General features: G+C 60.7%; 12 protein-coding genes across 12 annotated transcripts; 6 read left to right on the top strand and 6 right to left on the bottom strand.

Moving 5' to 3' along the window:
• Positions 1–42: 42 nt before the first annotated feature.
• Positions 43–3,450, top strand: PAN0_025d6144 (uncharacterized protein; the record flags this gene model as incomplete). The annotated part of the gene is made up of 5 exons (XM_014798407.1): positions 43–150; positions 301–389; positions 514–751; positions 827–1,039; positions 1,165–3,450. 5 exons carry the CDS (start codon positions 43–45, stop codon positions 3,448–3,450), a joined length of 2,934 nt encoding a protein of 977 aa, XP_014653893.1.
• Positions 3,451–3,524: 74 nt separating this feature from the next.
• Positions 3,525–4,552, bottom strand: PAN0_025c6143 (alpha/beta-hydrolase; the record flags this gene model as incomplete). Its single annotated transcript, XM_014798406.1, has 2 exons — positions 3,525–3,862; positions 3,946–4,552. 2 exons carry the CDS (start codon positions 4,550–4,552, stop codon positions 3,525–3,527), a joined length of 945 nt encoding a protein of 314 aa, XP_014653892.1.
• Positions 4,553–4,712: 160 nt separating this feature from the next.
• PAN0_025c6142 (uncharacterized protein) lies at positions 4,713–5,052 on the bottom strand (the record flags this gene model as incomplete). Its single annotated transcript, XM_014798405.1, has 2 exons — positions 4,713–4,871; positions 4,939–5,052. The coding sequence occupies 2 exons, from the start codon at positions 5,050–5,052 to the stop codon at positions 4,713–4,715; spliced, it is 273 nt and encodes a 90-aa protein (XP_014653891.1).
• A 1,590-nt stretch (positions 5,053–6,642) lies between these two features.
• Positions 6,643–8,226, top strand: PAN0_025d6141 (MFS transporter; the record flags this gene model as incomplete). Its single annotated transcript, XM_014798404.1, has 2 exons — positions 6,643–7,183; positions 7,265–8,226. 2 exons carry the CDS (start codon positions 6,643–6,645, stop codon positions 8,224–8,226), a joined length of 1,503 nt encoding a protein of 500 aa, XP_014653890.1.
• A 244-nt stretch (positions 8,227–8,470) lies between these two features.
• On the bottom strand, positions 8,471–9,329 carry PAN0_025c6140 (sm-like ribonucleoprotein; the record flags this gene model as incomplete). The annotated part of the gene is made up of 3 exons (XM_014798403.1): positions 8,471–8,498; positions 8,598–8,875; positions 8,955–9,329. The coding sequence occupies 3 exons, from the start codon at positions 9,327–9,329 to the stop codon at positions 8,471–8,473; spliced, it is 681 nt and encodes a 226-aa protein (XP_014653889.1).
• Positions 9,330–10,853: 1,524 nt separating this feature from the next.
• Positions 10,854–12,542, top strand: PAN0_025d6139 (uncharacterized protein; the record flags this gene model as incomplete). The annotated part of the gene is made up of 1 exon (XM_014798402.1): positions 10,854–12,542. One exon carries the CDS (start codon positions 10,854–10,856, stop codon positions 12,540–12,542), a length of 1,689 nt encoding a protein of 562 aa, XP_014653888.1.
• A 1,284-nt stretch (positions 12,543–13,826) lies between these two features.
• On the top strand, positions 13,827–14,522 carry PAN0_025d6138 (PRTase-like protein; the record flags this gene model as incomplete). The annotated part of the gene is made up of 1 exon (XM_014798401.1): positions 13,827–14,522. One exon carries the CDS (start codon positions 13,827–13,829, stop codon positions 14,520–14,522), a length of 696 nt encoding a protein of 231 aa, XP_014653887.1.
• A 143-nt stretch (positions 14,523–14,665) lies between these two features.
• On the bottom strand, positions 14,666–15,422 carry PAN0_025c6137 (vacuolar protein-sorting-associated protein 25; the record flags this gene model as incomplete). Its single annotated transcript, XM_014798400.1, has 2 exons — positions 14,666–14,787; positions 14,861–15,422. 2 exons carry the CDS (start codon positions 15,420–15,422, stop codon positions 14,666–14,668), a joined length of 684 nt encoding a protein of 227 aa, XP_014653886.1.
• An 867-nt stretch (positions 15,423–16,289) lies between these two features.
• PAN0_025d6136 (uncharacterized protein) lies at positions 16,290–20,213 on the top strand (the record flags this gene model as incomplete). The annotated part of the gene is made up of 1 exon (XM_014798399.1): positions 16,290–20,213. One exon carries the CDS (start codon positions 16,290–16,292, stop codon positions 20,211–20,213), a length of 3,924 nt encoding a protein of 1,307 aa, XP_014653885.1.
• A 147-nt stretch (positions 20,214–20,360) lies between these two features.
• PAN0_025c6135 (ATP-dependent RNA helicase dbp9) lies at positions 20,361–22,334 on the bottom strand (the record flags this gene model as incomplete). Its single annotated transcript, XM_014798398.1, has 1 exon — positions 20,361–22,334. One exon carries the CDS (start codon positions 22,332–22,334, stop codon positions 20,361–20,363), a length of 1,974 nt encoding a protein of 657 aa, XP_014653884.1.
• Positions 22,335–22,849: 515 nt separating this feature from the next.
• On the top strand, positions 22,850–23,665 carry PAN0_025d6134 (RNA-binding domain-containing protein; the record flags this gene model as incomplete). The annotated part of the gene is made up of 1 exon (XM_014798397.1): positions 22,850–23,665. One exon carries the CDS (start codon positions 22,850–22,852, stop codon positions 23,663–23,665), a length of 816 nt encoding a protein of 271 aa, XP_014653883.1.
• Positions 23,666–24,232: 567 nt separating this feature from the next.
• PAN0_025c6133 (high-affinity glucose transporter) lies at positions 24,233–26,651 on the bottom strand (the record flags this gene model as incomplete). The annotated part of the gene is made up of 5 exons (XM_014798396.1): positions 24,233–24,982; positions 25,097–25,992; positions 26,117–26,306; positions 26,380–26,421; positions 26,505–26,651. Coding segments are annotated over 5 exons (2,025 nt in total), but the record flags the coding sequence as incomplete, so codon positions are not given.
• Positions 26,652–26,920: the final 269 nt, after the last annotated feature.

The raw sequence follows: 26,920 nt of genomic DNA, 5'->3' as shown, positions 1-26,920 counted from the left end.
CGTCTCCGGGTCGGCGCTGCTCGCTATCTCCGTCCGTTACAAATGCCTTCCGAATCACCACACTCCTACGAATCGTCACGAGCTTCTTTTCCCGTCAAACACTGCCTGCTCTCGGCATTTGGCTTGCGTGTGGCTTCGTTGCTCCTCGGAGTAGCCTTTTGAGAGAAAGACTTTTGAGAGAGAGGGAGTCACGAGTCAGTCCGGTTCGGACTCGAGCTGAGTTTGAGGGATGCAGCCGAGAAGAATCGGCGACGCGTGCTGGCGAAACGCGTTTCGACGCGTCGAAATTTTGGCTGCCAGACCAACACCTTTTCGGCTGAGTCGGGAAGTCCGCAAGGCAAGAGCGATGTGGTGCCGCGAAAAGGCGGAGGAATGCCTCGCGGTGCAATGTACGCGACACGCGCGCTGCTCCACTTTCTCCCTCGCAACGCGCTCCACACGCATGCCCCTCGACGAAGACCCATGCTTCCAGCACACCATCTTCCCCTCTCTTCCTTAGGCACACGTCTTAAGCAAAACCGGCGCCGTTCACGTCCACACACACGATACGATCGAACAGGCTAGCGAGCAACCTCCCGCGAAACTTCCTGACCACTCGAACTACGACCGGGAGCCCTGGGTGGAAACGCGCAGGATGCAGTCCTCGGCCTCAACGACACAGGCGGTGCCGCCGCAGCAGACGCCTCCAGACCTGTTCGCGGACGTGCAGTTCTGGATCAACGACGATGTCGACCACGCAACACACGATGAAGTGAGTATCGAATCGCAGCCTGAGACTGGCCGTTCTGTAACGTCGCGCTGACCCTACTTGGCGCCTTTTTTGCAGATTCGCAAACTGCTGTTCCAAGGCGGCGCGCGGGAATACAATCCCAGCTCGACACCAAGTGGAAGCGCATCGGCCTCGACTCAGCTGCGCTTTGAGCTCGACGCGGTGACGCACGTCATTGCCACCTCGGTGGAGTTCGAAGAGTATCGACACTGCACCGAGCCGACGCTGCCCGAGGCCAGCCCTGACGCCAAGCGACCGCTCGTTGTGACTGTAAGTGCAACTCCAACGCTCTGATTTCCTGCTCAGTCTTGATGGTCCGCAGCGAATTGACCCGCAACGATTGCTCTCCTGCTTTGCCCTTGGTGCGTCGGCTGATCCGATCGATCCGATCGTAGCCCGACTGGGTGCGTCGCAGCGCACACCTGAAGATCCGCCTCAAGGAGGACCGCTTCTCGTGCCGCGCCGAGATGATCTTCTCGGGCCTCTGCGTCACGGCGTCCAAGTCCGAGGTGTCCAAGGCGGACCGCGAGCTGATCAGCAGCATCGTCGCCGCCTACGGAGGGCTGTGGCGCGAAGACCACTTCTTCGACGTCAACGTGCTGCTCACCACCTCCATCTCGGGCACCAAGCTCAAGCGCATCCTCAACAGCCCGGGCAAGCAGACCATCTGCGTGGCACCGCAGTGGATCAGCGACTCGTGGCGCTTGCAGAAGCGGCTGCCGTTGGACTCGTACCAGTTCCTGCCCGGTCAGGCAAGGTTACCGCCGTGCTTTGCCGGCAAGACCGCGAGCGGCTCGCCGCTCACCTCGCCTCGACGCGACCGCGTCGCCATGAGCCTGGTCGGCGACAGCAGCCGCAGTATGAACAGTGCAGGGAGCACGCGCGACGTATTTCGTGGCAAGAGCCTGCTGCTGGCGCGCGATGTGTGCCGCGCGAGCGAGCAGCAGCTGCGGTCGCTCGAGCACTTTGTCCGCCACTCGGGCGGCACCATCCGCCGTGCGCCGTCGGATCTCGACGGCATCGCGCAGGCGGTGCGCAACTCGGACTACGTCGTGTGCCGCTACCGCGAGGTGCAGGAGTTCCGCGAAGCCATCCGCCAGTCCAAGCAGGTCGGCAACCTCACCTGGCTCATCTGGGTCGTCTCCAACGATCGGCTCAGCGACCCGCGCCAGGAGCCGCTGCACTTTCCCGTTCCGCGCACCCCGATCGCCGAGTTCCAGGGCGCCGCCATCACCATCTCTAACTACCGCGGCGCAACCAGGCAGTACCTCACCAAGATGGTCAAGCTCATGGGCGCCACCTTCTCGGGCACGCTCACGGCACAGACGACCCTGTGCGTGGCGGCGAATCTGGCGAGCGAAAAGACCGAGCGCGCGAGGGATTGGGGCGTGCCCGTCGTGAACCACAAGTACATCGTCGATTCGTTCTTGGCCTGGGCGCCCGTCGAGAGGGCCAAGCTCAAGTACATTGATTTCCCAGAGGGCGTAGATTACAACCTGGACGTCGGCGATACCAGGGTGACGGACGAGAGTCTTGGGCCGTGGATCGACGACGCCATCAGCAACAACGAGCCCGTCGACCTGCCCACCAGCGATCCAGCTGTACCTGCGCTGCACTATGCCGCCGGCGAAACATCGTCTGCGGAGACAGGGTCAGGAGGAGCGACGTCGGAGCCCCAACCCACCTCGGACCAGACCACCGATGTCGCAGCGCCCGCAGACGCGACACACATCGAGCACACCTCGCCACCGGCCACGCCGACACGCCGCAACAGTCAAGGTGAAGCGAATGTTTCGTCGGAAGCCGATGCGACCGATGGCACACACAGCGTGCCAGCCAGCCCATCTTCGCATCGCGGCACCAAGCGTAGCCGTCGAACTGTGCTTGGCGAAAGCACCAACCAGCCATCATCTGCGTCTGCCGACTCGCCCTCTGCGGACATGTCGGCGACCAAGAAGCTCAAGACCGCTGTTGTCTCCGTCGCCGAAGTGGAAGGGGAGGTGCGTGTGGCGACGAGCAACTACAAGCTCAAAAAGACCGACGAGACCAAGCTGCGCGCGGCGGGAGTTGTGGTGGTGGAGTCGATCGAGCGCGCGCACGTGCTCGTGACACCCAAGCTGTCGCGCTCGCCCAAGATGCTCTACGCGATCGCGTCCGGTGCGGTGGCGATCGTGTCGCCCGACTGGCTGGGAGCGTGCATGAAGCAGCGCACCGCCGTGTCCTCTGCTGACTATGCGCTCGTCGACCGCGAGGGCGAAAAGGCGTACGGCATCCAGCTTGCCGAGGTGCTCGAGCGCCGCGAGAGCATGTTCGCGCAGGGCATCTACTGCGGGCATAAGTTCTGGCTGGGTCGGGGCGTGGATGACACTGGCTCGCTCGCCTCGCTCATCGTAGCTGCGGGTGGAGAGGTGGGCCGAGGAAAGTGGGACGAAGAGGCACTGCGCGAGGACCCGGATCACTGCCACTTGGTGGTGGAAGAGGACCACTCGGCGGAATGGCGCCATCTTGTCGGCAGAAGTACGATCGACGGCGAGCCATTGAAGTTGTTCAAGAAGCAGCTGGTGACCGACTGCATCTTTGAGCAGCAGCCGCGCTGGGACCGCCATCTTGTCGACGGCCCATCGAGTGCCAAGACGACGCCGAGCAAACGCGTGCGCACGCCGAAACGCATCTCGCGCTAGAATCTCGCTCGATCGCACTCGATCGGAACTGCACCCAGTGATATATCTGCAATGCATTGCTGTCCAGATGAAAATCAGAGGTGTGCCTTGAGGAAGGTGCGGTAGTCGTTGGTGGCAGTGACAAAGTGGTCTCCGACGTAGATGTCAAAGTGGCCCATGTTGTCGTAGAGCTTGACGGTTGCTCTTGGCGCTTTCTCGGCATAGGAGAGGGTGGGGCCAGGCGGCGCTACGGAATCCCTGCCACAGACTGCAAAGAAGATTGGGCAGGCGACCGAGGCGGTCTTCCAGCCCGGGTTGTACAAGCCGATGGCGAGAGCGAAACGCGCTGCGACGTAGTCCGGCACGACATCCAACAAGTGCTCCGGGATGAGCTGGCGATACTGAAACACATCTGGCGCATTCATGAGCGCAGCTGGACCGGCAAAGCAAAGGCATTCGGAGGTGAGCCCACTCGGATCTGTGAAAAGCAGTGAGAATGTGACTGGGCGGACTTACTTTCTCCAGGCTTGCCAGCGAGTTGAACGCGAACGATGTCGTTGCCTCTTGAAAACAATAGGTCGCGCAGACCCAGTACACCGAGTCTGAGAAGGGGCAGAAGTCCAACTGTCTGGGATGAGTGCAAGCCCGAGGTGAAGGGGCACTGCGAGATGACCGCCTTGACCCTCTTGTCCTTGGCCGCGACACTGATCACATGGCCGCCGCCGAAGCTGCTGCCAAAGATGCCGATCCTCTGGTCATCTACACTTTCGAGCTTGGAGATATAGTCGATGGCGGCGTCCCAATCCTGGAGCTGCAGGTTGATGTCCAGCAGCTGGCGGGGCTGGCCGGTGCTCTCGCCAAAGTGACGATAGTCGAAGACGACGCAGACGATGCCGAGCTCTGCGAAGCGGGAGGCCGTGCGGTCGAGACCCATCTCTTTGATGGCGCCGAGTCCATGTCCAAGTATCATTGCTGGATACTTATCACCATGGCGCGATTCGCCGGATGCGGGGCGAAGCGGGGCAGCGGTGGGATGGTACACCCACGCTGCACACAGGTCGCTGCCCGAGGCAAACTTGACGTCTTCGCGCCGAAAGGCAGCGGTCTTTGCTTCTGTCGACATTGTTGAATGCAAGACGCGAGATAGCAGGCGTTGGAGATTTGTGTGGGGGCGTGGAGGAACGTCGACGTGTATGAGTTCATATACTCGCAGCGCCCGGCTGGAGGGAAGCTGCAGCCATGTGGAGGAAAGCAGGCCCTTCGAGCATCATGGCCAAGGCGTTTCACGGATTGCTATGTGTGAAGGCGAGCGCCAATTTGGACACCGCCAAATCCGCAGTGCGGGGCGAAGTGACCGCCAAAGTCACCACCACATCGGTTACCACCATATCGGTCACCACCGCGAGATCGAGTCTCACCATGCCGTGATATCGATACACGGTCTGCCGAGTGGCAAGGGCTACGGAGAGGTGACTGTCAAGGAGTGCGTAGCAAGTCATACAAACGCACAGTCTGCGGCGAGCAAGGCGTCGCCACTTCATTTTGAAAGTCGGCCATGCCGGTCGCCGCCTTGAAGGACAGATCGGCAGCAGATTCCAGAGCCCGATATCGACGGATCGCCATCACGTTCGCGACCCTCTCGTCACGCTAGACCTGTGCCAAGTTGCCACGTTGCTACGGCCTCTGCGACTCTGCGACGTCTAGCTCCGTGTCGCGAAACCCACACGACGCGGCAGTCGTCTTAGACAGGCTTGAGTTTCGGGGTGCATAGAAGCCTGCACCCTGCGTTCAGTCCACGCACAGAGGCCCGGCTGAGAGAACCGCACACCCAGGAAAGTGCGAAGCGAGCGCCATAGATGCCAAGCTCTTTCGACACCATGCTTTCGCCATGTGGCCATGCTCACATCTGCGGACGCCAACCTGTGCGGGGTAAGCGCGGGGTAAGCGCGGGGTAAGCGGCAAGCTCGGTGGATATCTAGACGTGCGAGAAAGGCTTCGCGCAGACATCTGATTCGGCCGGTCGAGTTGCTTGGTGCAACGGAAACAGCGGTGGGCTGCAACGCATGGCCGTTGGCAAGCATGCTGCTCTACGACAACGAGGCTCATGGCATGGTCTCTCGCGCGAGACACGGCTTCGACCGGTGATTTCGGCAGGAAGTCGCGGCGAAGTCGTTCAATTTTGTCGTTTTCTCAAGCAATGCCGCGGAGCTTTTTTGCCTCCGCCCTCCTCGACTTCGGCCACAGCTACAGCCTGGAGCCATTGATACTCTCAGCTCGCGGGCACCCCCCATCCAATCAATGCCCATCTCGGAGCGCCACACGATCTCGGCGTGAGAATCGCGGGGCTCCGCTTCCGATTTCTGCAGACAATGTTGCACGGTGCGGCTCGTAGAAGCGGGCATTCCTAGGATCGTGTTGTGCACGAATACCGCTCAACTGCCGAGGTTCCCCGCACGCGCCGTCGGCAAGCTTCATGCGGAGATTCAACCTCGGCCCCACCGCGGGACTTGACCCTCTCACCGACCGTCGGTTCCAACGGTCACCCCTGCCATCAGTGCGCTCTTCGACCTTCGCACCTTTGCTCTAGCTTGCTTTCCGCCTTTCTGGGTCGTGTGCTCCCTGCGCACGTCCCATGCTTTCAATCAATCGATTGATGCCAACCAGATGGCACGCGTTGCTATCCCTTGGACTCGCTCGACGCGCGCGTTCGCCACGCCGAGTCGCTTCTCCAGCCGTGTGTACCGAAGAGAGAAAAAACTTTGGGTCTCACCTCGTCTTCATAGCCGAGCCTTGCACTTTTGATCCACCCTACTCTTGCCTGCTCCGTCCTTTGCACACCCTCGGCCGCACGCCAAGCAGCGTGCCTGGCAGATCGTCAGCTGGACAGCGCTAGTCTCGCAGGCCATGTGCCTTGATGGCTTATTTCCGCCGTATGCGTGCCTGGATGCATCCATCCTGGGTCATCCTGTGTGCCCCCTTCGTGTCCGCCGATGCAATCGTGAGCTTCCCCACGTCTCGGTTTGTGCAGCCTCCCATCAGACCACTCGCTCCTTTGCCAATGCCCACTGTGTAGCACATACTGAGCGGCATTCGTACTTATAACCCTCGAGCCTCACCTCATCCTCGTCTCGTCATCGTCCCCCCACACCTTTCCCCTCTCTCCTCTAACCTCCCTCTCCTACAGCGCTCTCTGCCACTGCGGCCACAGTCATCATGAGGACGGGTCAGCTGAACCACCCCGACCCCCAGCACCCTTACAACCTGCCAACATGGCGCAAGCTGCTCATGCTCGCCACCGTCTCGCTCACCGCCTTTGCGGCTAACGAGATGGCCGCCGCCCATCTCACTGCCTTCCCCGAAGTCGCAGAGAACTTCAAGGTCACCATCGCCGCCACCGCCAACACCATCGGCATCGGTATTCTCGGTCTCGGCACGGGTCCGCTGCTGTGGAACGCCATCTCCGAGTCCGTGGGGCGACGTCCCGCTTACCTCCTCGCCTGGACGCTCTACATTCCGTGCACTGTCTGGCTCTCGAGGGCAGGCAGCTTCAACAGCTTTGCTGCTGCCCGCTTCTTTGCCGGTTTCACCGGCTCCGTCTCGCAGACCGTGCCTGCCTCGCTCATCTCCGAGACTTTCATGCCTGAGCATCGTGGTGCGGCCATTGCTGCCTGGACGGTACTCCTTATCGCTGGACCCGTCACGGCTCCTGTCATCGGCGCAGGCATTCTCACCAGGACCACCGATTGGCGTTGGGGTAAGTTGTCACTCTTGTTCGCTCGGCATTGATCAGGCGATTAATCTAATCTACCTCTGATTTGACTCTCTTGCGCTGCAGTCTACTATCTGACGTTGATCCTGGCCGGTGCACTGTGGGTTTGCATCCTGCTCTTCGTTCCCGAAACGCTGTACACCGCCAACCGCTCGGCACCCGCGGCTGCACACGATGCCTCGACGCGCATCGACGATCTGGAGAAGAAGGACTCGCACTCGATCGAACACGGCACTGCCACGCCGCCTCTCGGTGGCTCTGCAGGTGCGCTCGAGAGCGGTTCGCACGGCCGCATCGGCGCCGCATGGTACCCGTGGAAGGAGCCCGGGCGCTTCGTCGGCGAGATCGTCGCTCCGCTCAAGATGGCCATGTACCTCCCGGTCATCCTGCCTTCAATCGTCTACGCGGTCATCTTCATGTGGTCGGTCGGCTTCACCGTGGTGAGCCCACAGGTGTTCCCGCGTCCTCCGTGGCACTTCACAAACGTCCAGGTCGGTCTTTCCTTCCTCGCCGCCGCCGTCGGTGCGCTGATTGGCAAGTTCGCCGGTGGCTTCGTCAGTGACTCCACCGTCAACTTCTTTGTGCGCCGCAACTCGGGCTCGGCCGATGGCCCGCGTGTGCCCGAGTACCGTCTCTGGGCGCTGCTGCCGCAGGTGCCGTTGCTCGTCATCGGCCTGCTGCTCTACGGAATTGGATACCAGAATAAGCTCGACTGGCCCGTCGAAGTGATCGGCGGCATCGGCGTCTACTACGTGGCCAACTCGGCGGCTGGTGGTATTCTGCAGACGTACATCATCGAGACCTACTTTACCAAGGCGGTGCACGGCATTGCGCTCTTCAACTTTGTCAAGTGCTGTCTGGCCTTCTCGGCGCCATTCTTTGTGCCCGAGTGGTCGTTCGAAGGCTTCACAAAGGCGTTTGTCGTGCAGGCCGTCGTCACGGCAGCCGTCACCTTGGCCATGCTGGTGGTGCTCATCGCTTTCGGTGCGCGCATCCGCAAGGCCCAGAAGATGGTCTCCACCGCTTGACATCGTCACTAGAACTTTGTACAGATACCTCACGATTTGACTCGTACCAATGGCGCCAATTTGGACTTCGCGTTACCCACACCCCGCTGAAAAGCAGAAGCGCGAATTGTACCGTGCTTCTCTCCACGTAGAAGCGTGCCCACACAGCTGATGAGTAAAAGAGAGGATGGTATGAGTACAATTTTTGGCATCGGGACAAGAGTAGAAACGAGAGCAGGGCAGTGAAACTGCGCGCGCTGTGCGATCATTGTGGGCGCGGCGGCATGCCGAAACTGAAACGGAGACCAAAGGGAGTAGACGGAATGACAAGGAGCGTGGTCAGTTTTCGAGTGCGTGATGTTTGGGTTGAAGACTGCGGTGCAGCTACTTACCCAGGAGGAGGACGGGGCGGGAAGCCGCCTGGTGGGGCCACTGGGAAGCCGGGGGGCGGTCCGCCTGGCATGCCGGGGAAGCCCGGTGGGCGGAAGCCAGGCGGGGGGCCGACGGGCATGTTGCCGCCAGGCGCAGGCATGCCTGGAGCGCCGGGCATGGGTGGACGTGCGTAGGGCATTGGTCTGCCCATCATGGGTGGCGGTGCGCCTGCCATGGGCGGCACGGCCAACCCCATGCCTCGTCCCATCGGCGCACCTTTGCCAGGGCCGGGCTGCATCTGTTACACAATGCAAATGCAGAGCGAGCCTTGTCAGTGTCTCGATACCTTCTAGGAATGATGATGCACGTATACTTACTGTAGGTTGCGTTCTATCGTCTGCCGGGGGAGGTGCCTCGATGGCCATGCTCACGATGTGTTCGCCGCGGAGGATGAGCAGACCGAGCGTCCTCTTCTGCTCGAGGACAGCATCTGCTGCGCCTGCCATTGCTGCATCGTCATCCTCGTCATCTTCCGCAGTTGCCTTGCCCGCATCAGCCGCTGTAGCCGCGCGTGCCTTGGCCTTTCTGGACTTGATCTTGCGGTACTCTTGCGAGTCGGCGAGCACAAGGTTCATGTGAGCGTCGAAAGCGAGCAGCTGGCCGACGATCTGGCGCGAGTCGTTGAGCGTGATGCGCAGGCGGTAGTTGATGAGCGACATCATCTTGCCGCCCTTGGGCTTTGTGGGAGGCATGGTGGCGGTAATGTGCGCTTCGCAGATGGAAGCCGAGGTGTCGTGAAGAGGTTGATCTGGGCGCAGCGCGGCGTACCGAGTGCGAGTGGGCCAAGTCGCAGTGAGACTGAATAGCGCTGCCTCTCGGTTGGATATGTGTAGATGCGCTGGTTCCTGAAGCGTCGTCCAGGATCGTTAGAGCAAAGTTTCGCAGGGCGTGCGAGATGGAGATATGGAGGAGGATCGCGAAGAGTGTGGATGTGAAGTTCAAGTGGGCCACTCTCGGAAAACGGCACGGATCTGCCAACGTCACGTGTAACCCGATTTTTCTGCGAGCTCCGATAGCAAACAGGCTCTAACAATGTCAAACAGATTAAAAGCGCATGTGCGAGAAAAGAGCTCGAACATCGGTCACATTTCAGCTTCCCGGCGCCATGCAGACCGGGCAACCCTCCTCGTCAGCACGAAATTGCTTGCTGTTTGAGTAGATCTAGCGCAGAGTGCACTCTTGCGCTTCTCTCGCTTCCGTTCATCCTGGTCGCGTTGAGCGTGATTGTACGGACGGGATGGACCGCCGTCGGAAGGTGGAAACGTTGTCAGGACGGGTCGAAGCGAGCAAGCAGGCCAGGCCGGGCATAATTTCGGCTAAGCTTGCGTGGGATTTATGCCTGTCTGCCATGCGCATTTTGGAGCGTCGTGTTGCGCGCCGGGGCAACGTCGAGAGAGAGCCAAGCCTGTCAACGGGCCGCAGACGATGGTGGGAATTGGGCGCTTACCCTCGATCGGAAAGGTCAACTTGGCGTCAACCTCGCTCGCGATTTCGCCCCGCCCAGCCAGCGACGCCCCGCCCGCTTTCCCGCCTCTGGCCAGGCCAACCCGGCTGAATCTCGACGGCGAGCACGCTGCGACGCATGAGCCGCCGTCCAGACCCACGGGCATTTCTTCGAGCTCGCTTGTCCTGCCCCAGCGCGTCGCCCCGACGCACATTCTCATGCGAGCCCGCTCTCCCGCGCAGCAAACAGCTCCAAATCCCCGCATCAGCACTCTGGCATCCTGGCATTATTTTCTTTCCTGCCATGGCGGCAGCAACCATTCGTGAATTCCTGTGCCCTGTGATTACGGCTCCCGCTTCAAAGATGCGAGGAGAGGCGAGAGACGCAGGCACACGTCAACGACTCCCTCTAGTCTCGCCCAGCCGCCGATCGATGGGCACCAGCGCCCTGCTCGCTAAGCTCGGCAGCCTTCTGATCCCAATAGCACACTTGGCTAGCTCGCTCTCGATGCTCACACTCCGTTTGAGATCCAGACATAATCGCCGGGCGGCCTTTGCTTCGCATTGTCCGTGGGTGCTGACCTCTTGGAATCAGCGTGAGTGCTTATTCCACCCCCTTCATACGCATCCCCTTCTCTTCATCGACCCACCATCTTTCTTAGCCACCGCTCCGACTTCCTGTCGGCCCTGTTCCGAGTCTTTGTCTCTGCTTGTCTCTCTGTGTCTGCGGCTGCATCTTGCCTTTGACGTCGCGTAGCCGTCATCGATCCAGCATGCCACCGTTCCTCTCCACATTCCGGTCTCGGACCAACTCGCTGCTCGAGACCATCACCGGCGTCATCCCCGACTCGCCGCCCGATGGCACCTTCAAGGACCGCTCCCTCACCTGCCGCAAGTGTGGCAACCGCTTCCGCGATGCTCTCGAACTTAGCTCTCACTTCAACCTCCTTCCACACCACTCGGACTACTCGGACAGCCACGACTATGCCTCCTTCATCCGACCCAAAGCTAGACGCACCAAAATAGCCCCAGCCCCTCTTGTCGATGCCGCCGAGCCTGCACCGGTCGCTGCCGGCTTCAGCGAGGCGGAGGCATTCTACGCCGTGCAGGACAAAGAGAACAGGATCGATCGCCCCGCGCTCCTGCGCAAGTTCCCCACGCTTTCGAACCTGACTACCGCCACAAGTGCCGAGCAACAACCGATGCAGACGGGCACCGACTATGCGGACGGAGATGGCGCTCCGCAAAGTCCTAGCGCAAAGGCAAAGGGCAAGCAGAAGGCGTTTCCGCTACTGCGAAGAGAAGACTCATATCCCTTCGGTCAGCCGCTATACTCGTCAGACGAAGATGAGGATTCAAAAGCACCTGGGCCTTCCAGTGCACCTCAGATTAGCTCTCTGCGATCGCGTGCACGAAGCGCGACAACTCAAGCCCTTATGCCCGAGCCTGCTCTCCCACCTCGTCCTCGCAGCTCCACCTCGTCGTCTGTCGCATCCAAATCCACCATCTCCCGGCGTCAAGCGCCACCGCTCCCGCCCAAGATCCCCGCTTTCGACTGGGAAAACGACGATGCCGCCTCGATCCACTCGGACGCAAGCTTCTGTACGGCCGGCTCCACCGAGCATCCAGACGAGAAAGCTGCCTTCAAGAAAGACTCCAAAGCAGGCTGGGGTAGCTCGAAAGCAAGCGACCGCGACCATAGCGCGAGTGTGAGTGCGAGGGACAAGAGGCGACACGATCGTCGTCCCGACAACATGCGTCACATGAGCGAGTCGGATCTTCTGCTTCACAGCGCCGACGCCCCAGACTACGATGCGCCGCCATCCTACCACGAGCTGCACGGCGATACAGACCCTTTCGACGATCTGACTTCCCGGACCGGGTCGGCATCGCGCCCGCATGCGTCTCGACGAGCGCACTCGCGCTCGGAGGGTTTCGCTTCAATGCCAACGTCGCCCATCAACCGACTTCACATCGGCACATCCCAACGGCCGCGCCGGTCCACCAATGCATGGCTCGCGTCCGCATCACCCGTGTTCCCTGTCAGCTTTGCCTCTGCCGCCCATCCATGGAGCACTGGCGAGAGCGAGCTCTACTCCAGCAACGACGCCAAGCCCAAGCTTGACGCCTCGCTTCCACCCCTTGCAGCCTCGTCGGCGCTATCCTCGCCCGCCTCGCCATCGAGCCCAAGCACGCCGTTTGCGGCGTTCGGCGACCTGCCGCGTTCGTCGTCGCCGTTCGCTCTAACGCTTCCGAATCCTCCGCAGAATCCGTCCAACGCGCGATCTAGCGAGGCAGGCGCAACGAGAAAGCGCCATACCAGTCGAGCAAAGTCCGACGCCGCAGCTCCGAGCACCCGCTGCCCGACTTGCTTCAACAAGTTTGCCTCGCTCGACAAGACGCTCGAGCACATGGACAACTCCGACTGCGGCGCCATCGAGTTCGAGAGCGGCATCATGTAGGGCGCACGCCACTGCAGCAATTGCCGAGCAGACACTCATTTGTCGTGGTTGCCCGCTTAAGCCTGTCAGCTTTGTTTGAGGATGGTCAGACCAAAGGACGGAGCCGAAAAGGGGTTCCATGTTCTGGATCAACCCTTTCATCTCGGACACGTGCCGAAAGTACTACACCGTGACGTTCATGCCCGTTGAAGTCAAAGCTTTGAAACCATCGTTATTTGACTGACGTGTGGGGCTTGGCAGCTTTCCGACGTCGCCGACACCTCAATTGATGCTTGGGCATTGCGGAGCGGCCATCGTGGCCATCAAAACTGCCGGCTTTCCATGTGCGCTGTAGGTGCCCTGCGTCAGGCACTTGGTTTGAGCCCCTTTCATCAAAATTATCATCACTGTCGAGATGAGCCCCATGATTGCCTTGATTGCTGCAATCTCGGACACGTAAGCTAGGTAGTACATCATGACGTTCTTCCCTGTACAATCCATATTGGATAGCAAATAGCGAAATTCGTACCTTCTCCCCTCAAACCCTCGCGAGTGTATCGCATGACAGTATTCAGGCACCGTCGAACATCCTCTCGACCATACGACATTGCATAGAGAACGTCAAGGCATTCTAGTCGGTTTTGTTTGTGCGCGTGCCATACAGTCATCTTGTGCCCCTTTCATCGGAAATATCATCACAGCGGAGACTGGCGCCATAATCGCGTTCATCGCCGGGATCTTGGAGACGTGTCTCAAGTAGTACATCATGACGTTCATGCCGGCCACGTTCGTTCGCCTTTGCTTGGCTGGTTCACGGCGATCGCAGCGCAAGCGGCTGTGGCCACAATCCATACTCGACACGTAGACAAGCGCGATTTGCCGAAGGAGAATGGCTGAAAGGAGCAAGAAGCAGATCCGAGCTGCCATGCGAGGACTCGGCGCCCGCTTATCTTTTAGACGTGCTGTCAGAGGGCTAGGCATGCACGGTGTGCAGCACAAGTGATGGCGGCAGATGAAGCACGCGGGGGCATGCAACGAGGATCCGAGGATCCGACAGCCCGGTGCCGAAACGCGCACGGATGTCCCACGGTGGGCACAGGCGAATCAACGCGATTTTTTAGACTCGTCAAGCTGCACTCTGCGGTCACACGGGCTCGAAATTTTAAGCCTGCTCCAACAATCGATCCGACACGATCATCAGCGCTCCCATATAGCTCGAACCCACAAGCGCACACTCACCTCACACGAACATCTCGGCCAACCGATTCACCACGCCAGGGGCATAGAACGATCTCACTGGAAACCATGGCATCTACGGCAGTCGCACAGAACGGCGCAGCCTCGGCGCAGGCCGGCCCGGTGCTGCCACCCAATGCATCTCGGCTTCCGCAAACGGCGCAGCTGGATGCACTGCTCACCATCATTCGTGACACATCGACACCGCGATCCGACTTCATCTTTTACTCGGATCGCATCATTCGTCTGTTGGTAGAGGAGGGTCTCAACCACCTCCCCACAGTGCCCAAGAGTGTGATGACGCCGACGGGCTTCGAGTACTCGGGTGTGGAGTTTCAGGGCCGCATCTGCGGAGTGTCGATCCTGCGTGCCGGCGAGGCGATGGAGGCGGGTCTGCGAGAGTGCTGCCGCAGCGTACGTATCGGCAAGATCCTCATCCAGCGCGACGAGGAGACGGCCAAGCCAAAGCTGTTCTACGCCAAGCTGCCCGAAGACATTGCGGACCGTTGGGTGCTGCTGCTCGACCCCATGCTCGCCACGGGCGGCAGTGCAATCAAGGCCATCGAGGTGCTCATCGAGAACGGCGTCAAGGCCGAACAGATCCTCTTCTTGAACCTCATCGCGAGTCCGGAAGGCCTCAACAACATGTATTCACAATTCCCCCAGGTCAAGGTCATCTCGGCTTGGGTCGACGAGAGGCTCGACGAGAAGAGCTACATCATCCCAGGCCTCGGCGACTACGGCGACCGCTACTACAGCGGATAGATTGTTTGCCATTCCACTCCAGCCGCTCTTACGTCTCACATCTCAACAGCATTCAGCCCATTGTCATCACGAGCATTGGAATGCTGGTCGTGCATGGCTCTAATCGTGTGGGTATACTCGAGCCACAAGTGGCTGTGCAGGGCTCAGACGAACTTGACTCCCTCACCGTCGCCCGCTTCTGTGCCTGCAAAGATCTGCGCCTTGCCCTGTGTGCTGAGATGCTTGAGCGCCGCTCGCAGCAAGGCGGTGGGTAGCTCGTAGAAATCTGCGCGAGATGAAGGCATTCGGTGAGTCAAAGTCTGTACTACGCCTTGCTTCTCCAGCTTCGCACAACTTACCTTGTCCCTGTACGAGGTCACCATGTGAGAGTTCAAAGAGCGTCATGATGCTCTTGTTTTGGCCGGTAGCAAAGACCCAGTCGTAGATGGCATCGCCCCACTGCGCCGGTGTCTTCCAGTAGATGAGTGCCTTTGCGTTGGTGTTGGCCGCAGCTGGGCCTGCATTCTTCTTGCCAGACGCATCATCCCATGCAGCTTGCTTGTGATCTACGAGATCCGACAGGACCGTCCGTATCGCCTCGGGTGACAGGCTGCGCTGGATGGCGCGGTTGGCAAACAGGCTCTTGTGCGGATCGGCGGCCTCTCCGTGCCCTGTCGGCGCATCAGTCGTGGGCAGCGGCGCCAGTGTGAAGATGCGGTGGTAGCGGCAGAAGTCCAAGATGAGCGTGCGCCACTGTGAGAGCTGCTGCGAGCGAGATACCGGATTCGGCTGCAGAGTGTAGAATGGCGGAAAGGCGTGAACAGGCGGAAAGCGGAAGGCTTTCGAAGAATCAGAACCTGCCGCATCGTGCGGAGCAGCGGACGAGCCGATCGCTGTCGGTCGTGCCATCGTAGCTACCATCTCTCCGTGCCTAGACGGTGACGGTCGAGGGCTGCCCAAACTTTGATCACAGCGGAAGAGGCGATGAGGTTGATGAAGCTCGATGGAGGAAGCAGTGCGTGCAGGTGGAGGCGGCGCGGTGTGATTCGGCTGGCTTGAGCGCCTCGGCGACCCTGCTTGCTGCTTCTTGGCTTTGAACGGCAAGCTCGGATTTTCGGCTCGTCCGCATCAACGCGCTGGGACCTCAAAGCCAAGGTCGGCTGATGAGCGCCCGCAGTTGCGCGATTTGCTGTTCCCCGACCTCATGGCGCATCGCTCCTCCACAGCGCCATCGGTCCATCCGCCGAATCTCCCACGCTCAGAAGTCGGTATGACTTTGAGGATTGGATCGAACTGATCAGCTCTGCAATCACGAGCAAGACTCGCCAACGCTGGCGGCGAAAGCAATTCATTTTTCTCATTAATTTTTTTATCGCTGCTGGTGGAAGCAAGGGTGCTGCAGCAGCGAATCACGGCCAACCTGCCGAAGCGAGCGAGCGCCGTCCGTAGGCGGAGCAAGGCGCACGGCGCGCGTCGATGCGCTTTGTCGGTCTCCTCTCCCTCTCCCTCTCCCTCTCCCTCTCCCTCTCCCTCTCCCTCTCCGCTTTTGAGCCGGCGCGGAAATTGCATTGGATTGCATTTGGGCTCAGGCACTTCCGCCCTCGCGTCCGTCGCGCGTCCGAGCGGCGCAAAGGCTTTCTTCTCTCCATCCATCCTCGCCCCTTCATCCACCTCCACCCATCCGGCGCCTCCGTCTTTCGTCCCCACCACGCTCATTCCCCCTCGCATCTACACAGCAGCCCCTTCCATTTCATCGGTAGCCAGCTGCTGTTGCGAAACAACAACAACATGCCGCCGCCACCGCCGCAGCAGCACCAGCAACGCTCTCCACCCGGTGCCTCGTCTGGATACCCCGGCCCACCTCATCGCTCCTATCCAGTCTCGCCATCCGCCGCCGGCGCTGCCAACCATCCTCTGCCACCTCTTCGCCCACCTTCCCGCACCTCTGCAGCCATGGACGACCCGTCTCGTGATCGTTGGCGCCAGTCCGCCACCGCTCCGTCGCCACGCTCCGACGTCATGAACATGAACTCCATCCTCGGCCATGGCGGCCCTCCCGAGCCTAGCGACCCCAGACACATGATGTACGACCGCGAGCGAGATCGAGAACGCGACTACGAATGGGAGCGCGAGAGGGAGCGAGAACGAGAGCGAGAGTGGGAGCGCGACCGTGACCGCGACCGCGAACGAGCGCGGCCAGGCATGTACTCGGCTCCTCCGCCTCGCGGCGTCGCGCCACCCACTCACGCAAGCGACCGGCGATCTCCGATCGTGTCGTATGGCAATGTCGCAACCAGCCCATCCTCGCAATCAGCCCCACCGCAGCGCAAGTACTCGAATCCCGAGGATCTTCCACCAGCCTCGGCCTACCATCGCGAGCGCGAGTGGGAACGCGAAAGGGAGTACGAGATGGAGAGGGAACGCGAAATGCGCTGGAGAGCCTCTCAAAGACCCGGCGGACCCCTCGACATGCCCCCTTCACAGCATGGCCGCGCGCCTAGCGGCGATATGCGCTATGCCGGACCTCCCGGCATGCCTGGCGAGCCATCTCGAAGCCCTCGCGAACCCTATCCCTCTTCGCTTCCGCCTCGTAGGAGTCCAGCGCCGAGCCACGCCAGCCGTGCGCCCTCGGTCGGCGGCCGTGTCCGTGAACCGAGCGCAGACCTTCCACTTGCCGCCATGGGACCCGAAAGCTCGCCCCGCCACGCGCCTTACCGCGCAGGATACGACGATCCCAGATCCGGTCCCATCCCTCCTCCGCCTCACGCCGGCGGCATGCTGCCACCTGCAGGTCGCTCACCAGAGCGCATGCGAGCTCCGCTCTCGTACGCACCCTACGACCCGGCCTTGTCCGAACGCGAGTTGATGCAGCGCGAGCGCGAGCGTGACCGCGACCGTGACCGCGATCTCATGCCCGCAGATCGTTACGGTCGTCGCGGACACGGCGAACCGATGATGCTCGACGAGCCCATGTACGATCGCTACGGCTCCCGAGGCCCTCCCTCCGGCCCGCTTGGCCCACCCTCGTCTAGATCGGCAGGCGGCCGCGCCTATGACGATCGCGGACCCGCACCTCCGCTGCCTTATCCGCCGCCCAGCCCTATCCAGAGCCGTGACGGTGACCGACGCAAGGACAAGCCAAAGTCAGCCACATCCCAGTCGGGAGCAGGCCCCACTGCCTCGCGCGAATCGTCCGTGCCTGCATCGACAAGGCCCGGGGGTTACGGCGCGCGCATCGACGAACGCGGTGGTAGCGGTCCCGTTCCGCCCCATTTTGAGCCAGAGCGGCACCCACGCTCCGGGCCTCCTCCTCCCATGGGTCCAGCTCCAGGCAAGCTCGACCCCGCCGCCCCTCCGCCGCGCAGAGCACCGCTCTCGCCCAGCAGTGAACGTGGCGGCGCCTCGTTCCGCGATCCGCCCACACACCGCGGACCCTCCATGCCGCCTTACGGCGCTCCTCCCTCCGAACGCGATCTGCGAGAGCGCGAACTTCGAGAGCGCGATCGTGAGCTAGCCATGCATCGCGAGCGCGAGCTCGAGGCAGAGCACGAGCGCGAGCGCATGCGCCAACGCGAGAGAGAGCGCGAGATGGAGCGTGAACGCGAACGTGAGCGGATGCGCATCGAAGAGCTCGAGCGCGAACGTCAGCGCGAACGAGAGAGGGAGCTCGAGATGGAGCGCGAGCGCGAGCGCGAAAGAGAGAGGGAGCGCGAAAAGGAAAAGGAGCGCGAGCGCAGGGAGCGCAGACGGGAGAAGCAGCAAGCCGAAAAGCTGGCCGCCATCGAGCGCGAAAAGGAGCGCGAGCGCCAGGCGCAGGCTTCAGCCCAGGCGCAGGCTCAGGCACATGCTGCAGCCGCAGCGGCGCAGATGCATCCAGGACCACTGGCCGAGCTGCCGCCACACGTGCGTCCGCCGCCCGGCAGTCTTGAGGAAGCTTTGATCGTCACGGCACATCAACAGGCCGCCGCATATGGTCGGCCGCCTACCATGGCAGACTTTCACGCAGCAGCCGCTGCTATCGGATACCCACCTGGATTGCCCTTGCCGCCAGCGATCCATCCAGCCATGTTCGGCGGCGTTGGTCCGGGCGCCGAGGCGCTTGCCCCGCCGCCTCTCGTGATCCGCGACCCCAATGCGGGGCCTCGCGTCGATAGCGAGCCCGTCTGGCTGTACCTTGAGCTGTGCGAGCGAGACGAGTCGATCCGACGTGCCGAGCGTCTCCCTCTCGATGTGCTTGCAGACGAGCCGAAGCAAGACAAAGCAGGCGCGGCTGCCGCTGCCCCCGACGCTAGTGCAGATCAACCGGCTGATGGAGAAGCTGATGCTGCTGTTGCTGCACCTGCCGCTGATGCAGGCCTTGCAGTCTCTACAACGGCGCCGACACCAGCCACCAAGGAGGGCGGCGTTCAGGAGGCACCGTCGGCGGAAGCAAAGGCAAAGGCGGACGTCACGTTGCCTGTCATTGAAGAGCCTGTCGACCCGCTGCCGCGCCACCTGATTGGCATGGACAAGGGCCGTCCAGTCCGTCATCTGGGTTCGTGGATCTACGACCCCACTGTAGACCCACTCTTCCCCGCCGAGCTTCTTGCGCGCAACGTGGGCTCGACGCTCGAGGTGCGCATTCCCGGCGAGCTGCTCAACAACGGCGGCGCCGGTGGCCCGCACTGGGACGAGTACCGCAGTCTCGAGGCCGAGTGCCTCGCGCGCTGTGAGATCGGCGATCCGCTCAAGGAGATGCTCGAGGGCGAGCGCGGCAGCGTGGCGCTCAACGGCACGGGTAACCACTGGAAGCTCGGCTGGCGCGGCAAGGAACACGCGCGCATGAGCCTCGAGATGCGCATCGAAGAAAAGGTTGCAGAAGCCCAGCTCTTTGGTCACAAGATCAAGCCCTACGTGCCGAAAGGCGGCAAGGAAGCCGACAACAAGGCGGCGGGCAAGGGCGCAGAGGAGCCAAAGGGTGAAGTTGAGGACGCGGAGGCTGGTCAGGCTGCTGCTGCGTCCAGCACCGGGAACGAGAGACCGTGGCGCTTCTGGAGGCTGAAACCGCTGCTGCGCCGCAAGCTGTGGGGCACCGACGTGTACACCGACGACTCGGACGTGCTTGCCATGTGCGTGCATGCCGGCTGGGTTGAGGGACCCTCGCTCGAGTCCGAGGGCATTCCAGCCTGGGTGGCGCCCGGACGCGCCGCACGCGCCTGGAATGGTCTCACTGTCAATGGAAACGAGAAGCCCAAGGCCGCCAGCGGAGCCGATGTCGAGATGGCCGATGCGTCCGCCGCAGATGCGCAGCCCAGCAGGGAAGGCGTGGAGGCCAAGAAAGCGATGGCTGCGCGCGCGTGCTGCGATCTGTCGGTGATCCTGCGCATCGCGCCCAAGCTCATCGCGTACAAGGGCTGCCAGCGCGGCGGCATCAAGTCGAGGTCGTGGGGCAACTCGCACGACGGCGTTTCGCTCGTTGTCGAGTCGGTCGAGCTGAAGCAGCCCGGCTATGCGCAGGCCAAGGGCAGGAGGGCGGCCAAGACGCGCATGGACCAGCTCGCCGCCTACCGTTCCAGCGCCCACAAGGTGCAGAGCGAGGACGAGGTCAAGGCGATCGCGAAGACCGCCCACATCATCCCGCTCAGCGCCGTCGTTCGTGGGTGGAAGCGCGCGGGTGACGAGGGTCAGGAGAGTGAGCAGCCCAACAAAAGGCTGTTTTGGGAGATTCAGTAGGCACTCAAAGTAAGCAGGCGCAATTCCAATTTTTCACACACACACAAACACGTGCGGAAGAGGCGGAAAGTGTGACTGCTGCGGAGAGAGTGTGATTGCAGCGATGCGAGGTATGGCTGTGTGACATTGGAGAGAGAGCAGAAATGTCTACTTCTTCGAAAACTTGCGGAGAGGGTCGGCCTTCTTGCCGGGCTTTTTGCCGTTGGCTGCGGTGGAGCTCCTTGCTTTGCGGTTCTTCCTTTCGCTCGGCTTGTTCTTGGGCACGTAGCCCGTGTACGCACGCGGCTGAGCCATGGAGTTGTTGATGATCTTTGGTGCGAGGTAGGCCGGCACATGCTTGAGATGCTGCTGGCCGGAGCGGGTGGAGAGGAGGGCGCGATCGTGTTGGAGATAAGCAAGGTCGTCGGGGTGATCCTCGAAGTGCGCCTGGAGTTTGGCAGAGGTGAGCAGTTCGGCCTTGAGCTCCTTGATGCGCGCCTCGCGGATGAGTGCACGCGTGATGCTCTTGAGCGTATCTCCGACTCGGTAGCGGAAGCCCTCGACGGAAGACGCGTCGTACTTCCACTCCTGCAGCTCCCCACCGGCGGCATTGCGACGTTGGATTTGTCGGAACACCGACTCGTCGCGCCGTGTGGACCCGCAGCTAAGGTACTTGGATCGACCAAACTCGGACGAGGGCACCACAAAGCTCAACGCGGTTCCCGAGGCGCCGCCGCGTGCGGTGCGTCCGACGCGGTGGATGTAGCCATCGACGCTGGTGGGGAGGTCGAAGTTGATGACGCACGACACGTTGACAAAGTCGACTCCGCGTGAGACGCCGAACTCGGCCGCACCTGCTGAGCCTTTCTTTCCCTCGCGCTTTGCTTTCTTGCCCGCGGCCTTGCCTTCCGCCGCTCCGCTCTTGCGCTTCTTGGTGCTGTCATCCTTGGCGTCCTCTGCGATATCTTCTCCTTCGTCGGCAGACTCGTCATCGCTGCCCTCCTCAACCTCCTTGTTGATGCCAGTCGGCTCGTCGGTGGCAACAATGTAGTCGAACTTGCCTTTGTTGAACTCCTCGACGATGCTGTAGCGCGAGTTGATGGGCAGCTCAGCATTGAGCACGCATGCACGCAGGCCGAACTTTTCGAGGAAGAGCTTGAGTCGATATCCGCGCTCGAGCTCGTTGACGAACAGGATCGCTTTGCCGCGGATGAGCTTGAGCTTGAGGATGACGTAGACAAGCAGGAACTTGTCCTCCTCGGTGGTGCGGGTGTAGAACTGCACCAAATTTGAGCCTGCCGCATCGTCGGTTTCGGTGAGCTTGAGCACGACTGGGTTGCGCAGGAGGAGGCCCTTGAGCTTGGAGACGTCCGAAGTCATAGTAGCCGACATGAGGAACGACTGAAAGTGGGACGGGAGGAAGCTGCCACCAAGAAGAGACTTGACGTCCGAGTCGTGACCGTACGAGAGGATGAGGTCGGCCTCATCGATGGCGAGCGTCTCGAGGCCGGACTTGAGGTCGAGTGAGCCGTTCTGGAGGTAGCTGAGCGCCTTGGAAGGCGTGGCGATGACGACGTCGGGCTTTTCGCTGAGCAGCAGACGCTGCACCTTTTCGGACGCCTCACGAGCGACGTTGACGAGGCGTACGTCGTCGCGAAGGTATTCAATGACTACGGAGAGATGTCGGAAGACCTGTTCTGCGAGTTCGCGCGTAGGCACAAGAACGAGCGCACGCGTGAGCTGGTGGTTCGGATCGGACTTGGCCACGGCCGTCTTGGCATCGAGCACCTTCTGAAGAAGCGGCAGACCGTACGCCAGCGTCTTTCCCGAGCCAGTGCGTGCCCGTGCGAGAATGTCCTTTCCTGCGAGCGCAAGCGGAATGGCTTTTTGCTGGATAGGAGTCGGAATGCCGAAGCCGAGATCGGCGAGCGACCTCAAGAGACGCGGATCGAGGATGTGTGAGAAGACGTTGAAACCGAGACGCTCAGCATCTTCTTGGCTGGGAAGCTCGATGCCGTGCTTCTCGGAGAGAGCATTCGAGGAAGTGGATGCGGCAGCGTTGGTCTGAGAGGGAGCCGCCTCGCGCTTCTCTGGTGGGAGAAGCGAATCTGCCTTGACCTTGGAAGAGGATGGCTCGGCCATGGTCGATAATCACTACAGGGCGATTGGTATAGAGTACTGACTGCTGTCGGCGTGGAGCTGAGATGAGCGATTGGAGGAAGGTTGCTGAAGTTGCTGAGCGGCAAAAGTGACGGCAAAAAGTCAGCGAGGCGGACCCTGTTGAAGTCACAGCAAAGAACTGACCTGCAGGTCAACGCAAAAAATTCACTTTTTCGGCTCACGTCGGCGAGGACACTTTGTGGAGTTGAGCACAGCAGCGGAAGCTTCTTACCGGCCGACAAGAAATCGCCTGCAAAGCGCGCTCGGGTCTCGGTGTCAAAGCCGCACTTTTGGACAAGAGCCAAGTTTCTCCCGCTCCGACATGCCGCTCAGCAACTCAGCCACCACCATTTGCGACATCCACCTTTGAGCCAGCCACCTGCCTTCCAGTCGATCTTCTTGGCGGTCGAATCGCAGTCACATAGTCGTTCTACACAGAGGTCGGATCGATACCTTGACATAGCGTACACCGCTCGCTCAGCCGGACACACGCCACGATGGCTTCGTACTTGGCGTCGATCTACGGCACCGAACAGGACAAGGTCAACTGCTCTTTCTACTACAAGATCGGCGCATGTCGTCACGGGGACCGCTGCTCGCGCAAGCACATTCGCCCTCCATACTCGTGTACGCTTTTGCTCTCCAATGTCTATCGCAACCCGCGCCACCACGAGCAGGACTGCGCCATCACCGATGCGGAGCTGCAGGCGCAATTCGACGAGTTCTACGAAGACATGTTCTGCGAGCTCGCCAAGTACGGCGAGCTGCAGGAGATGCACGTCTGCGACAATGTGGGCGATCATCTCATCGGCAACGTGTATGCGCGGTACAAGTACGAGGCGGATGCGCAGCTCGCCGTGGACGCACTCAACGACCGCTGGTACGACGCCAAGCCGCTGTTTGCAGAACTGAGCCCCGTGACCGACTTCCAGGAAGCCTGTTGCCGGCAGAACGAGACCAACGAGTGCAACCGCGGTGGATTCTGCAACTTTATGCACCTCAGGTATGCCTCGACACCGCTGCGCAAGCAACTCAACCACCAGCTGGCCGTCGAACTCAGGAAGCGCAAGGAGGAAGCCAAGGCCGCAGCTGCTGCTGCAGGGTCAACGCGGAAGCTCGGATGGAAAGAAAGGCTTGCACTGGACCAAGGCGAGGAGCTGTCTGCGGGAGATGCGGAGGATGCAGAGGCGCCACCGAAACGCGACTGGCGCAGCGGTCAGTCGGGGGGAGACTGGCGAAGTCAGCCCAAAGCCGACACAGGGATTGAAGACGCCTCCGACGCGCCACAACAAGCTCAACAGGATGATCCATGAGACGCTCACTGTTGTGCCTAGTCGCCGTATCCATGCAAATTCTTCACTGCGTATACCCATCACTCCCGCACACGCTGCCAATGCGCTGCTCTTTGTTTGCGGATGCAAACCGGTCCTGTCTCCTGTCTCCTATGCAAGCCCGAGCTCTCTCTCTGTCTCTCTCTTCTTGGGCGTAGGAGGACAATCAGGTGAGGATTGCTTGCCCGTCCAATGTGTTTCAAATACGCGCTTAGTTGGGGTCCTGAGATAGACGTTTACGATTTTCCCCTGTTGCAATTTTCAAGCAAAATGGGGTCCAATAATTCAGCATTAAAAGTCACAGTCCAGGAAAATACAGATGGCTCGCGAGAGCATGTGATGGTTCCATTCATCCATCATCGGTATACAATGTAGAACGGCTGTGCCACCGAGGGTGTTCTACAGATCAGTCCCGTAAGACAGTCTCGTGTTCGAACGAAAGCACGAGTGCACAACCGAACTGATGCGAGACCCAAGCGACCAAGACATGGGTGCATGGCTAATCCGACGCTGCTTGCAGGGTCCCACGCGTTGCATCGAGAGACTTTCTTAAGCCTTGAGCTCCTTCTCGTCGGCCGAGTCGCTGGGCGTGCTGGCCTCGCGGGTGAAGACGGGTGCGTTGCCGACCTTGACGGCCTCGATGTCGCGAGCGAGAGCGCCCGAGCCCTTGCGCGTCTTCCAGGCGGGGACACCAGACTGGAAGATCTCGTCGACCTCCTCGAGCGTTTTGCCCGCGGTCTCGGGGAAGGCAAAGAAGACGTGGATCGTCATGGCAACCGTGAAGCAGCCAAAGACAATGTAGGCTTTCCATTTGATGTTGTGGAATGCGGGCGGAACGAAGTAGCCAAGGGCGAAGTTGAAAGCCCAGTTGCTCGCGGTCGACACCGAGTTGCTCTTGCCTCGCAGACGATTGCCAAACAGCTCGGGAACGTAGATCCAGGATACTGGACCCCATGTTGGTGCAAAACTCGCCACGAAGAGGTAGGAGCAGGCGATGACGGCCTTGGAGGCGGGTCCAGTGACCTGCCATTGGACTACCGAGTTTCCCGAGTTGGGGAATGGGTGGCCGTAGTTGCCCATGAGACCGGCGACAGCGAAGAGCCAGATGGTCATGAGGGTGGAGCCGATGAGCAGCGTCGGGCGGCGGCCCCATCGGTCGATGTAGAGAAGCGCCGGCACGGTCATTACGACGTTAATGACGTATTGGATGCCGTTGGAGATCAGAGCGATGTTGCCAGTGATTCCGGCCATCTCGAAAACGTACGAGAGATAATACATCATGACGTTCATACCAGTAAGCTACGTGACACGATCGATCAAATGAAAGTAGTACATCGTCACGTTCATGACAGGGTCAGTATCAGGCTTGACTTGACTTGACATGATCCGCAAAGGATGCAATCGGGCACTTACCTGCGACCAGATCTGAGTGAACATGGCGATGTGGGTTCTCCACGCGTTGCCATTGCGGAAGAGGTCAATGTAGCCAGAGCCTTCGCCGGTGCTCTCCTCGATGTTCTGGCAGATCTCTTTGTATTCGGCTTGGACTTCGGGTGAATTCTGGTCTCCGCTCGCGTGAACTTGGCCGAGGATCTCGAGGGCCTCGGCGTTGCGGCCCCTGGTAATGAGCCATCGGGGTGACTCGGGCATCATGGGGACCAGGGCCATCAGAACAAGCGCGGGAATCATCTGGAGACCCCAGGGCACGCGAAACGAAGCAGTACCTCTTCCGTCCTGCTGACCGTCGATCTGCTTGCCAATAAAGGAGCAGCCGTAGCAGATGAAAAAGAAGATACAAATACCCCAGGTGATGGCCCACTGCTGGCAGCCGACGAGGCGACCACGGATGCGGGCGGGCGAGAGCTCGGAGAGATAGACGGGCACCTGAGCCGAGGCGAGACCAACGCACATGCCGTTGAAGATACGGCCTACGATGAGCATGCCGATGTTCTGCACGGCGCAGGTGAGAATGGAACCAATGACCCAAAGGATGCAGCCAAGGAAGATTGCAGAACGACGACCAAAGCGGTCCGCCACAATGCCGGAGAAGAGCGAGGCGATGAAGGAACCTCCGGCCATGGAAGCCGTGATGCCACCCTGTACACTGGGGCTGGGACCGATGTTGCAAAGGGCTCCGGGCCGCTCGGTGCACTCGGCAGTCTTATCATGAGGTCCGAAATAAGTGAGGTAGTTTGGAGACGAGATGATAGCGCTCATGCTCGAAATGTCGAATCCGAAGAGCAGACCGCCAGTGCAGGCGAGTGCCGTTAGCACGTAGGGGTTGGTGATGCGACCCATTGTGGCAAGCTCTGAGGAGGAGGAGCGGGGTGGCGTAAAGTTGAGTGGGGAAAGAAAGGACCAGGATAGAGAAGCGGGGAGCTTGGTATTTATGTCTCTTGCTTCAAGTCGCTAGTCGCTATAAAAGATGGCCACCCGGACGCTCGAAGCGGCAGGAGCTGGAGACGAGGATTAGCTGGAGCTGTAGACCGGCGAAACGCGAGAAAAGTGCGGCTTCGGCGTGTCTGAAGGAGATCTGTGGTGCCGAGAGCGAAAGCGGAGGAGCACGCTTCCAGATCTGGTACCCCATGGAGAAACTCTGCGGCGTGGCAAGCGTGGTGCCCCACTGTGGGCGGTCAGGGTGCTGGATCGACCAGCTAGCGAGCTACACCTGCACCTGCATTTGCACCTGCACCTACACCTTGGCCTGCTGCATCCGAGCTGTTGCGGGTGTCGCAGCGCTGCGGCAGTGGCGAAGGCCAGCATGGCAGCCAGAGTCAGGTCGAAACCTCGGCTGGGAGCGAGAGGAGAGTCAGGTCGAAACCTCGGCTGGGAGCGAGAGGGGGTGGTCATGCGCAGGTGCGGTTGCAAGGAACGTCGAGCGATGCAGCGTGGTTGGCTCGGCTCGCTCGTCTAGCGAAGCATCGAACTTGCCCCCGGCAAATGAGCTCGACGCCTGGACCTCACTGCCCTAGGCTTTCCAACCCACACACGCCCGCCAACAGCCACTCGACCCCCGCAGCGCTCGCTGGACAGACCCACGCACTTAATCTCCTGCAGAGTAGCAGTGTCTTCTCACTCGTCTGTCGGCTCTGCCGATGTCGTTCTGTGATTGATTGTTGCGTGTGTCAGGCGGGGCAAGGCGGCAAGCGGGATCGGCACTCCTCGAAATGTGCCGCAGCGGTCGAGTGACATGCATCCGAAGTGCGGAGAGGCGCGGCAGCCGGACATTTTTTTTTT

Source organism: Moesziomyces antarcticus, assembly GCF_000747765.1.
Source record: "Moesziomyces antarcticus DNA, scaffold: scaffold_v10025, strain JCM 10317, whole genome shotgun sequence".
In the NCBI taxonomy this organism is placed as follows: domain Eukaryota; kingdom Fungi; phylum Basidiomycota; class Ustilaginomycetes; order Ustilaginales; family Ustilaginaceae; genus Moesziomyces; species Moesziomyces antarcticus.
The sequence above is the reverse complement of the archived record's forward strand: the minus strand, read 5'-3'. Positions and strand labels throughout refer to the sequence as shown.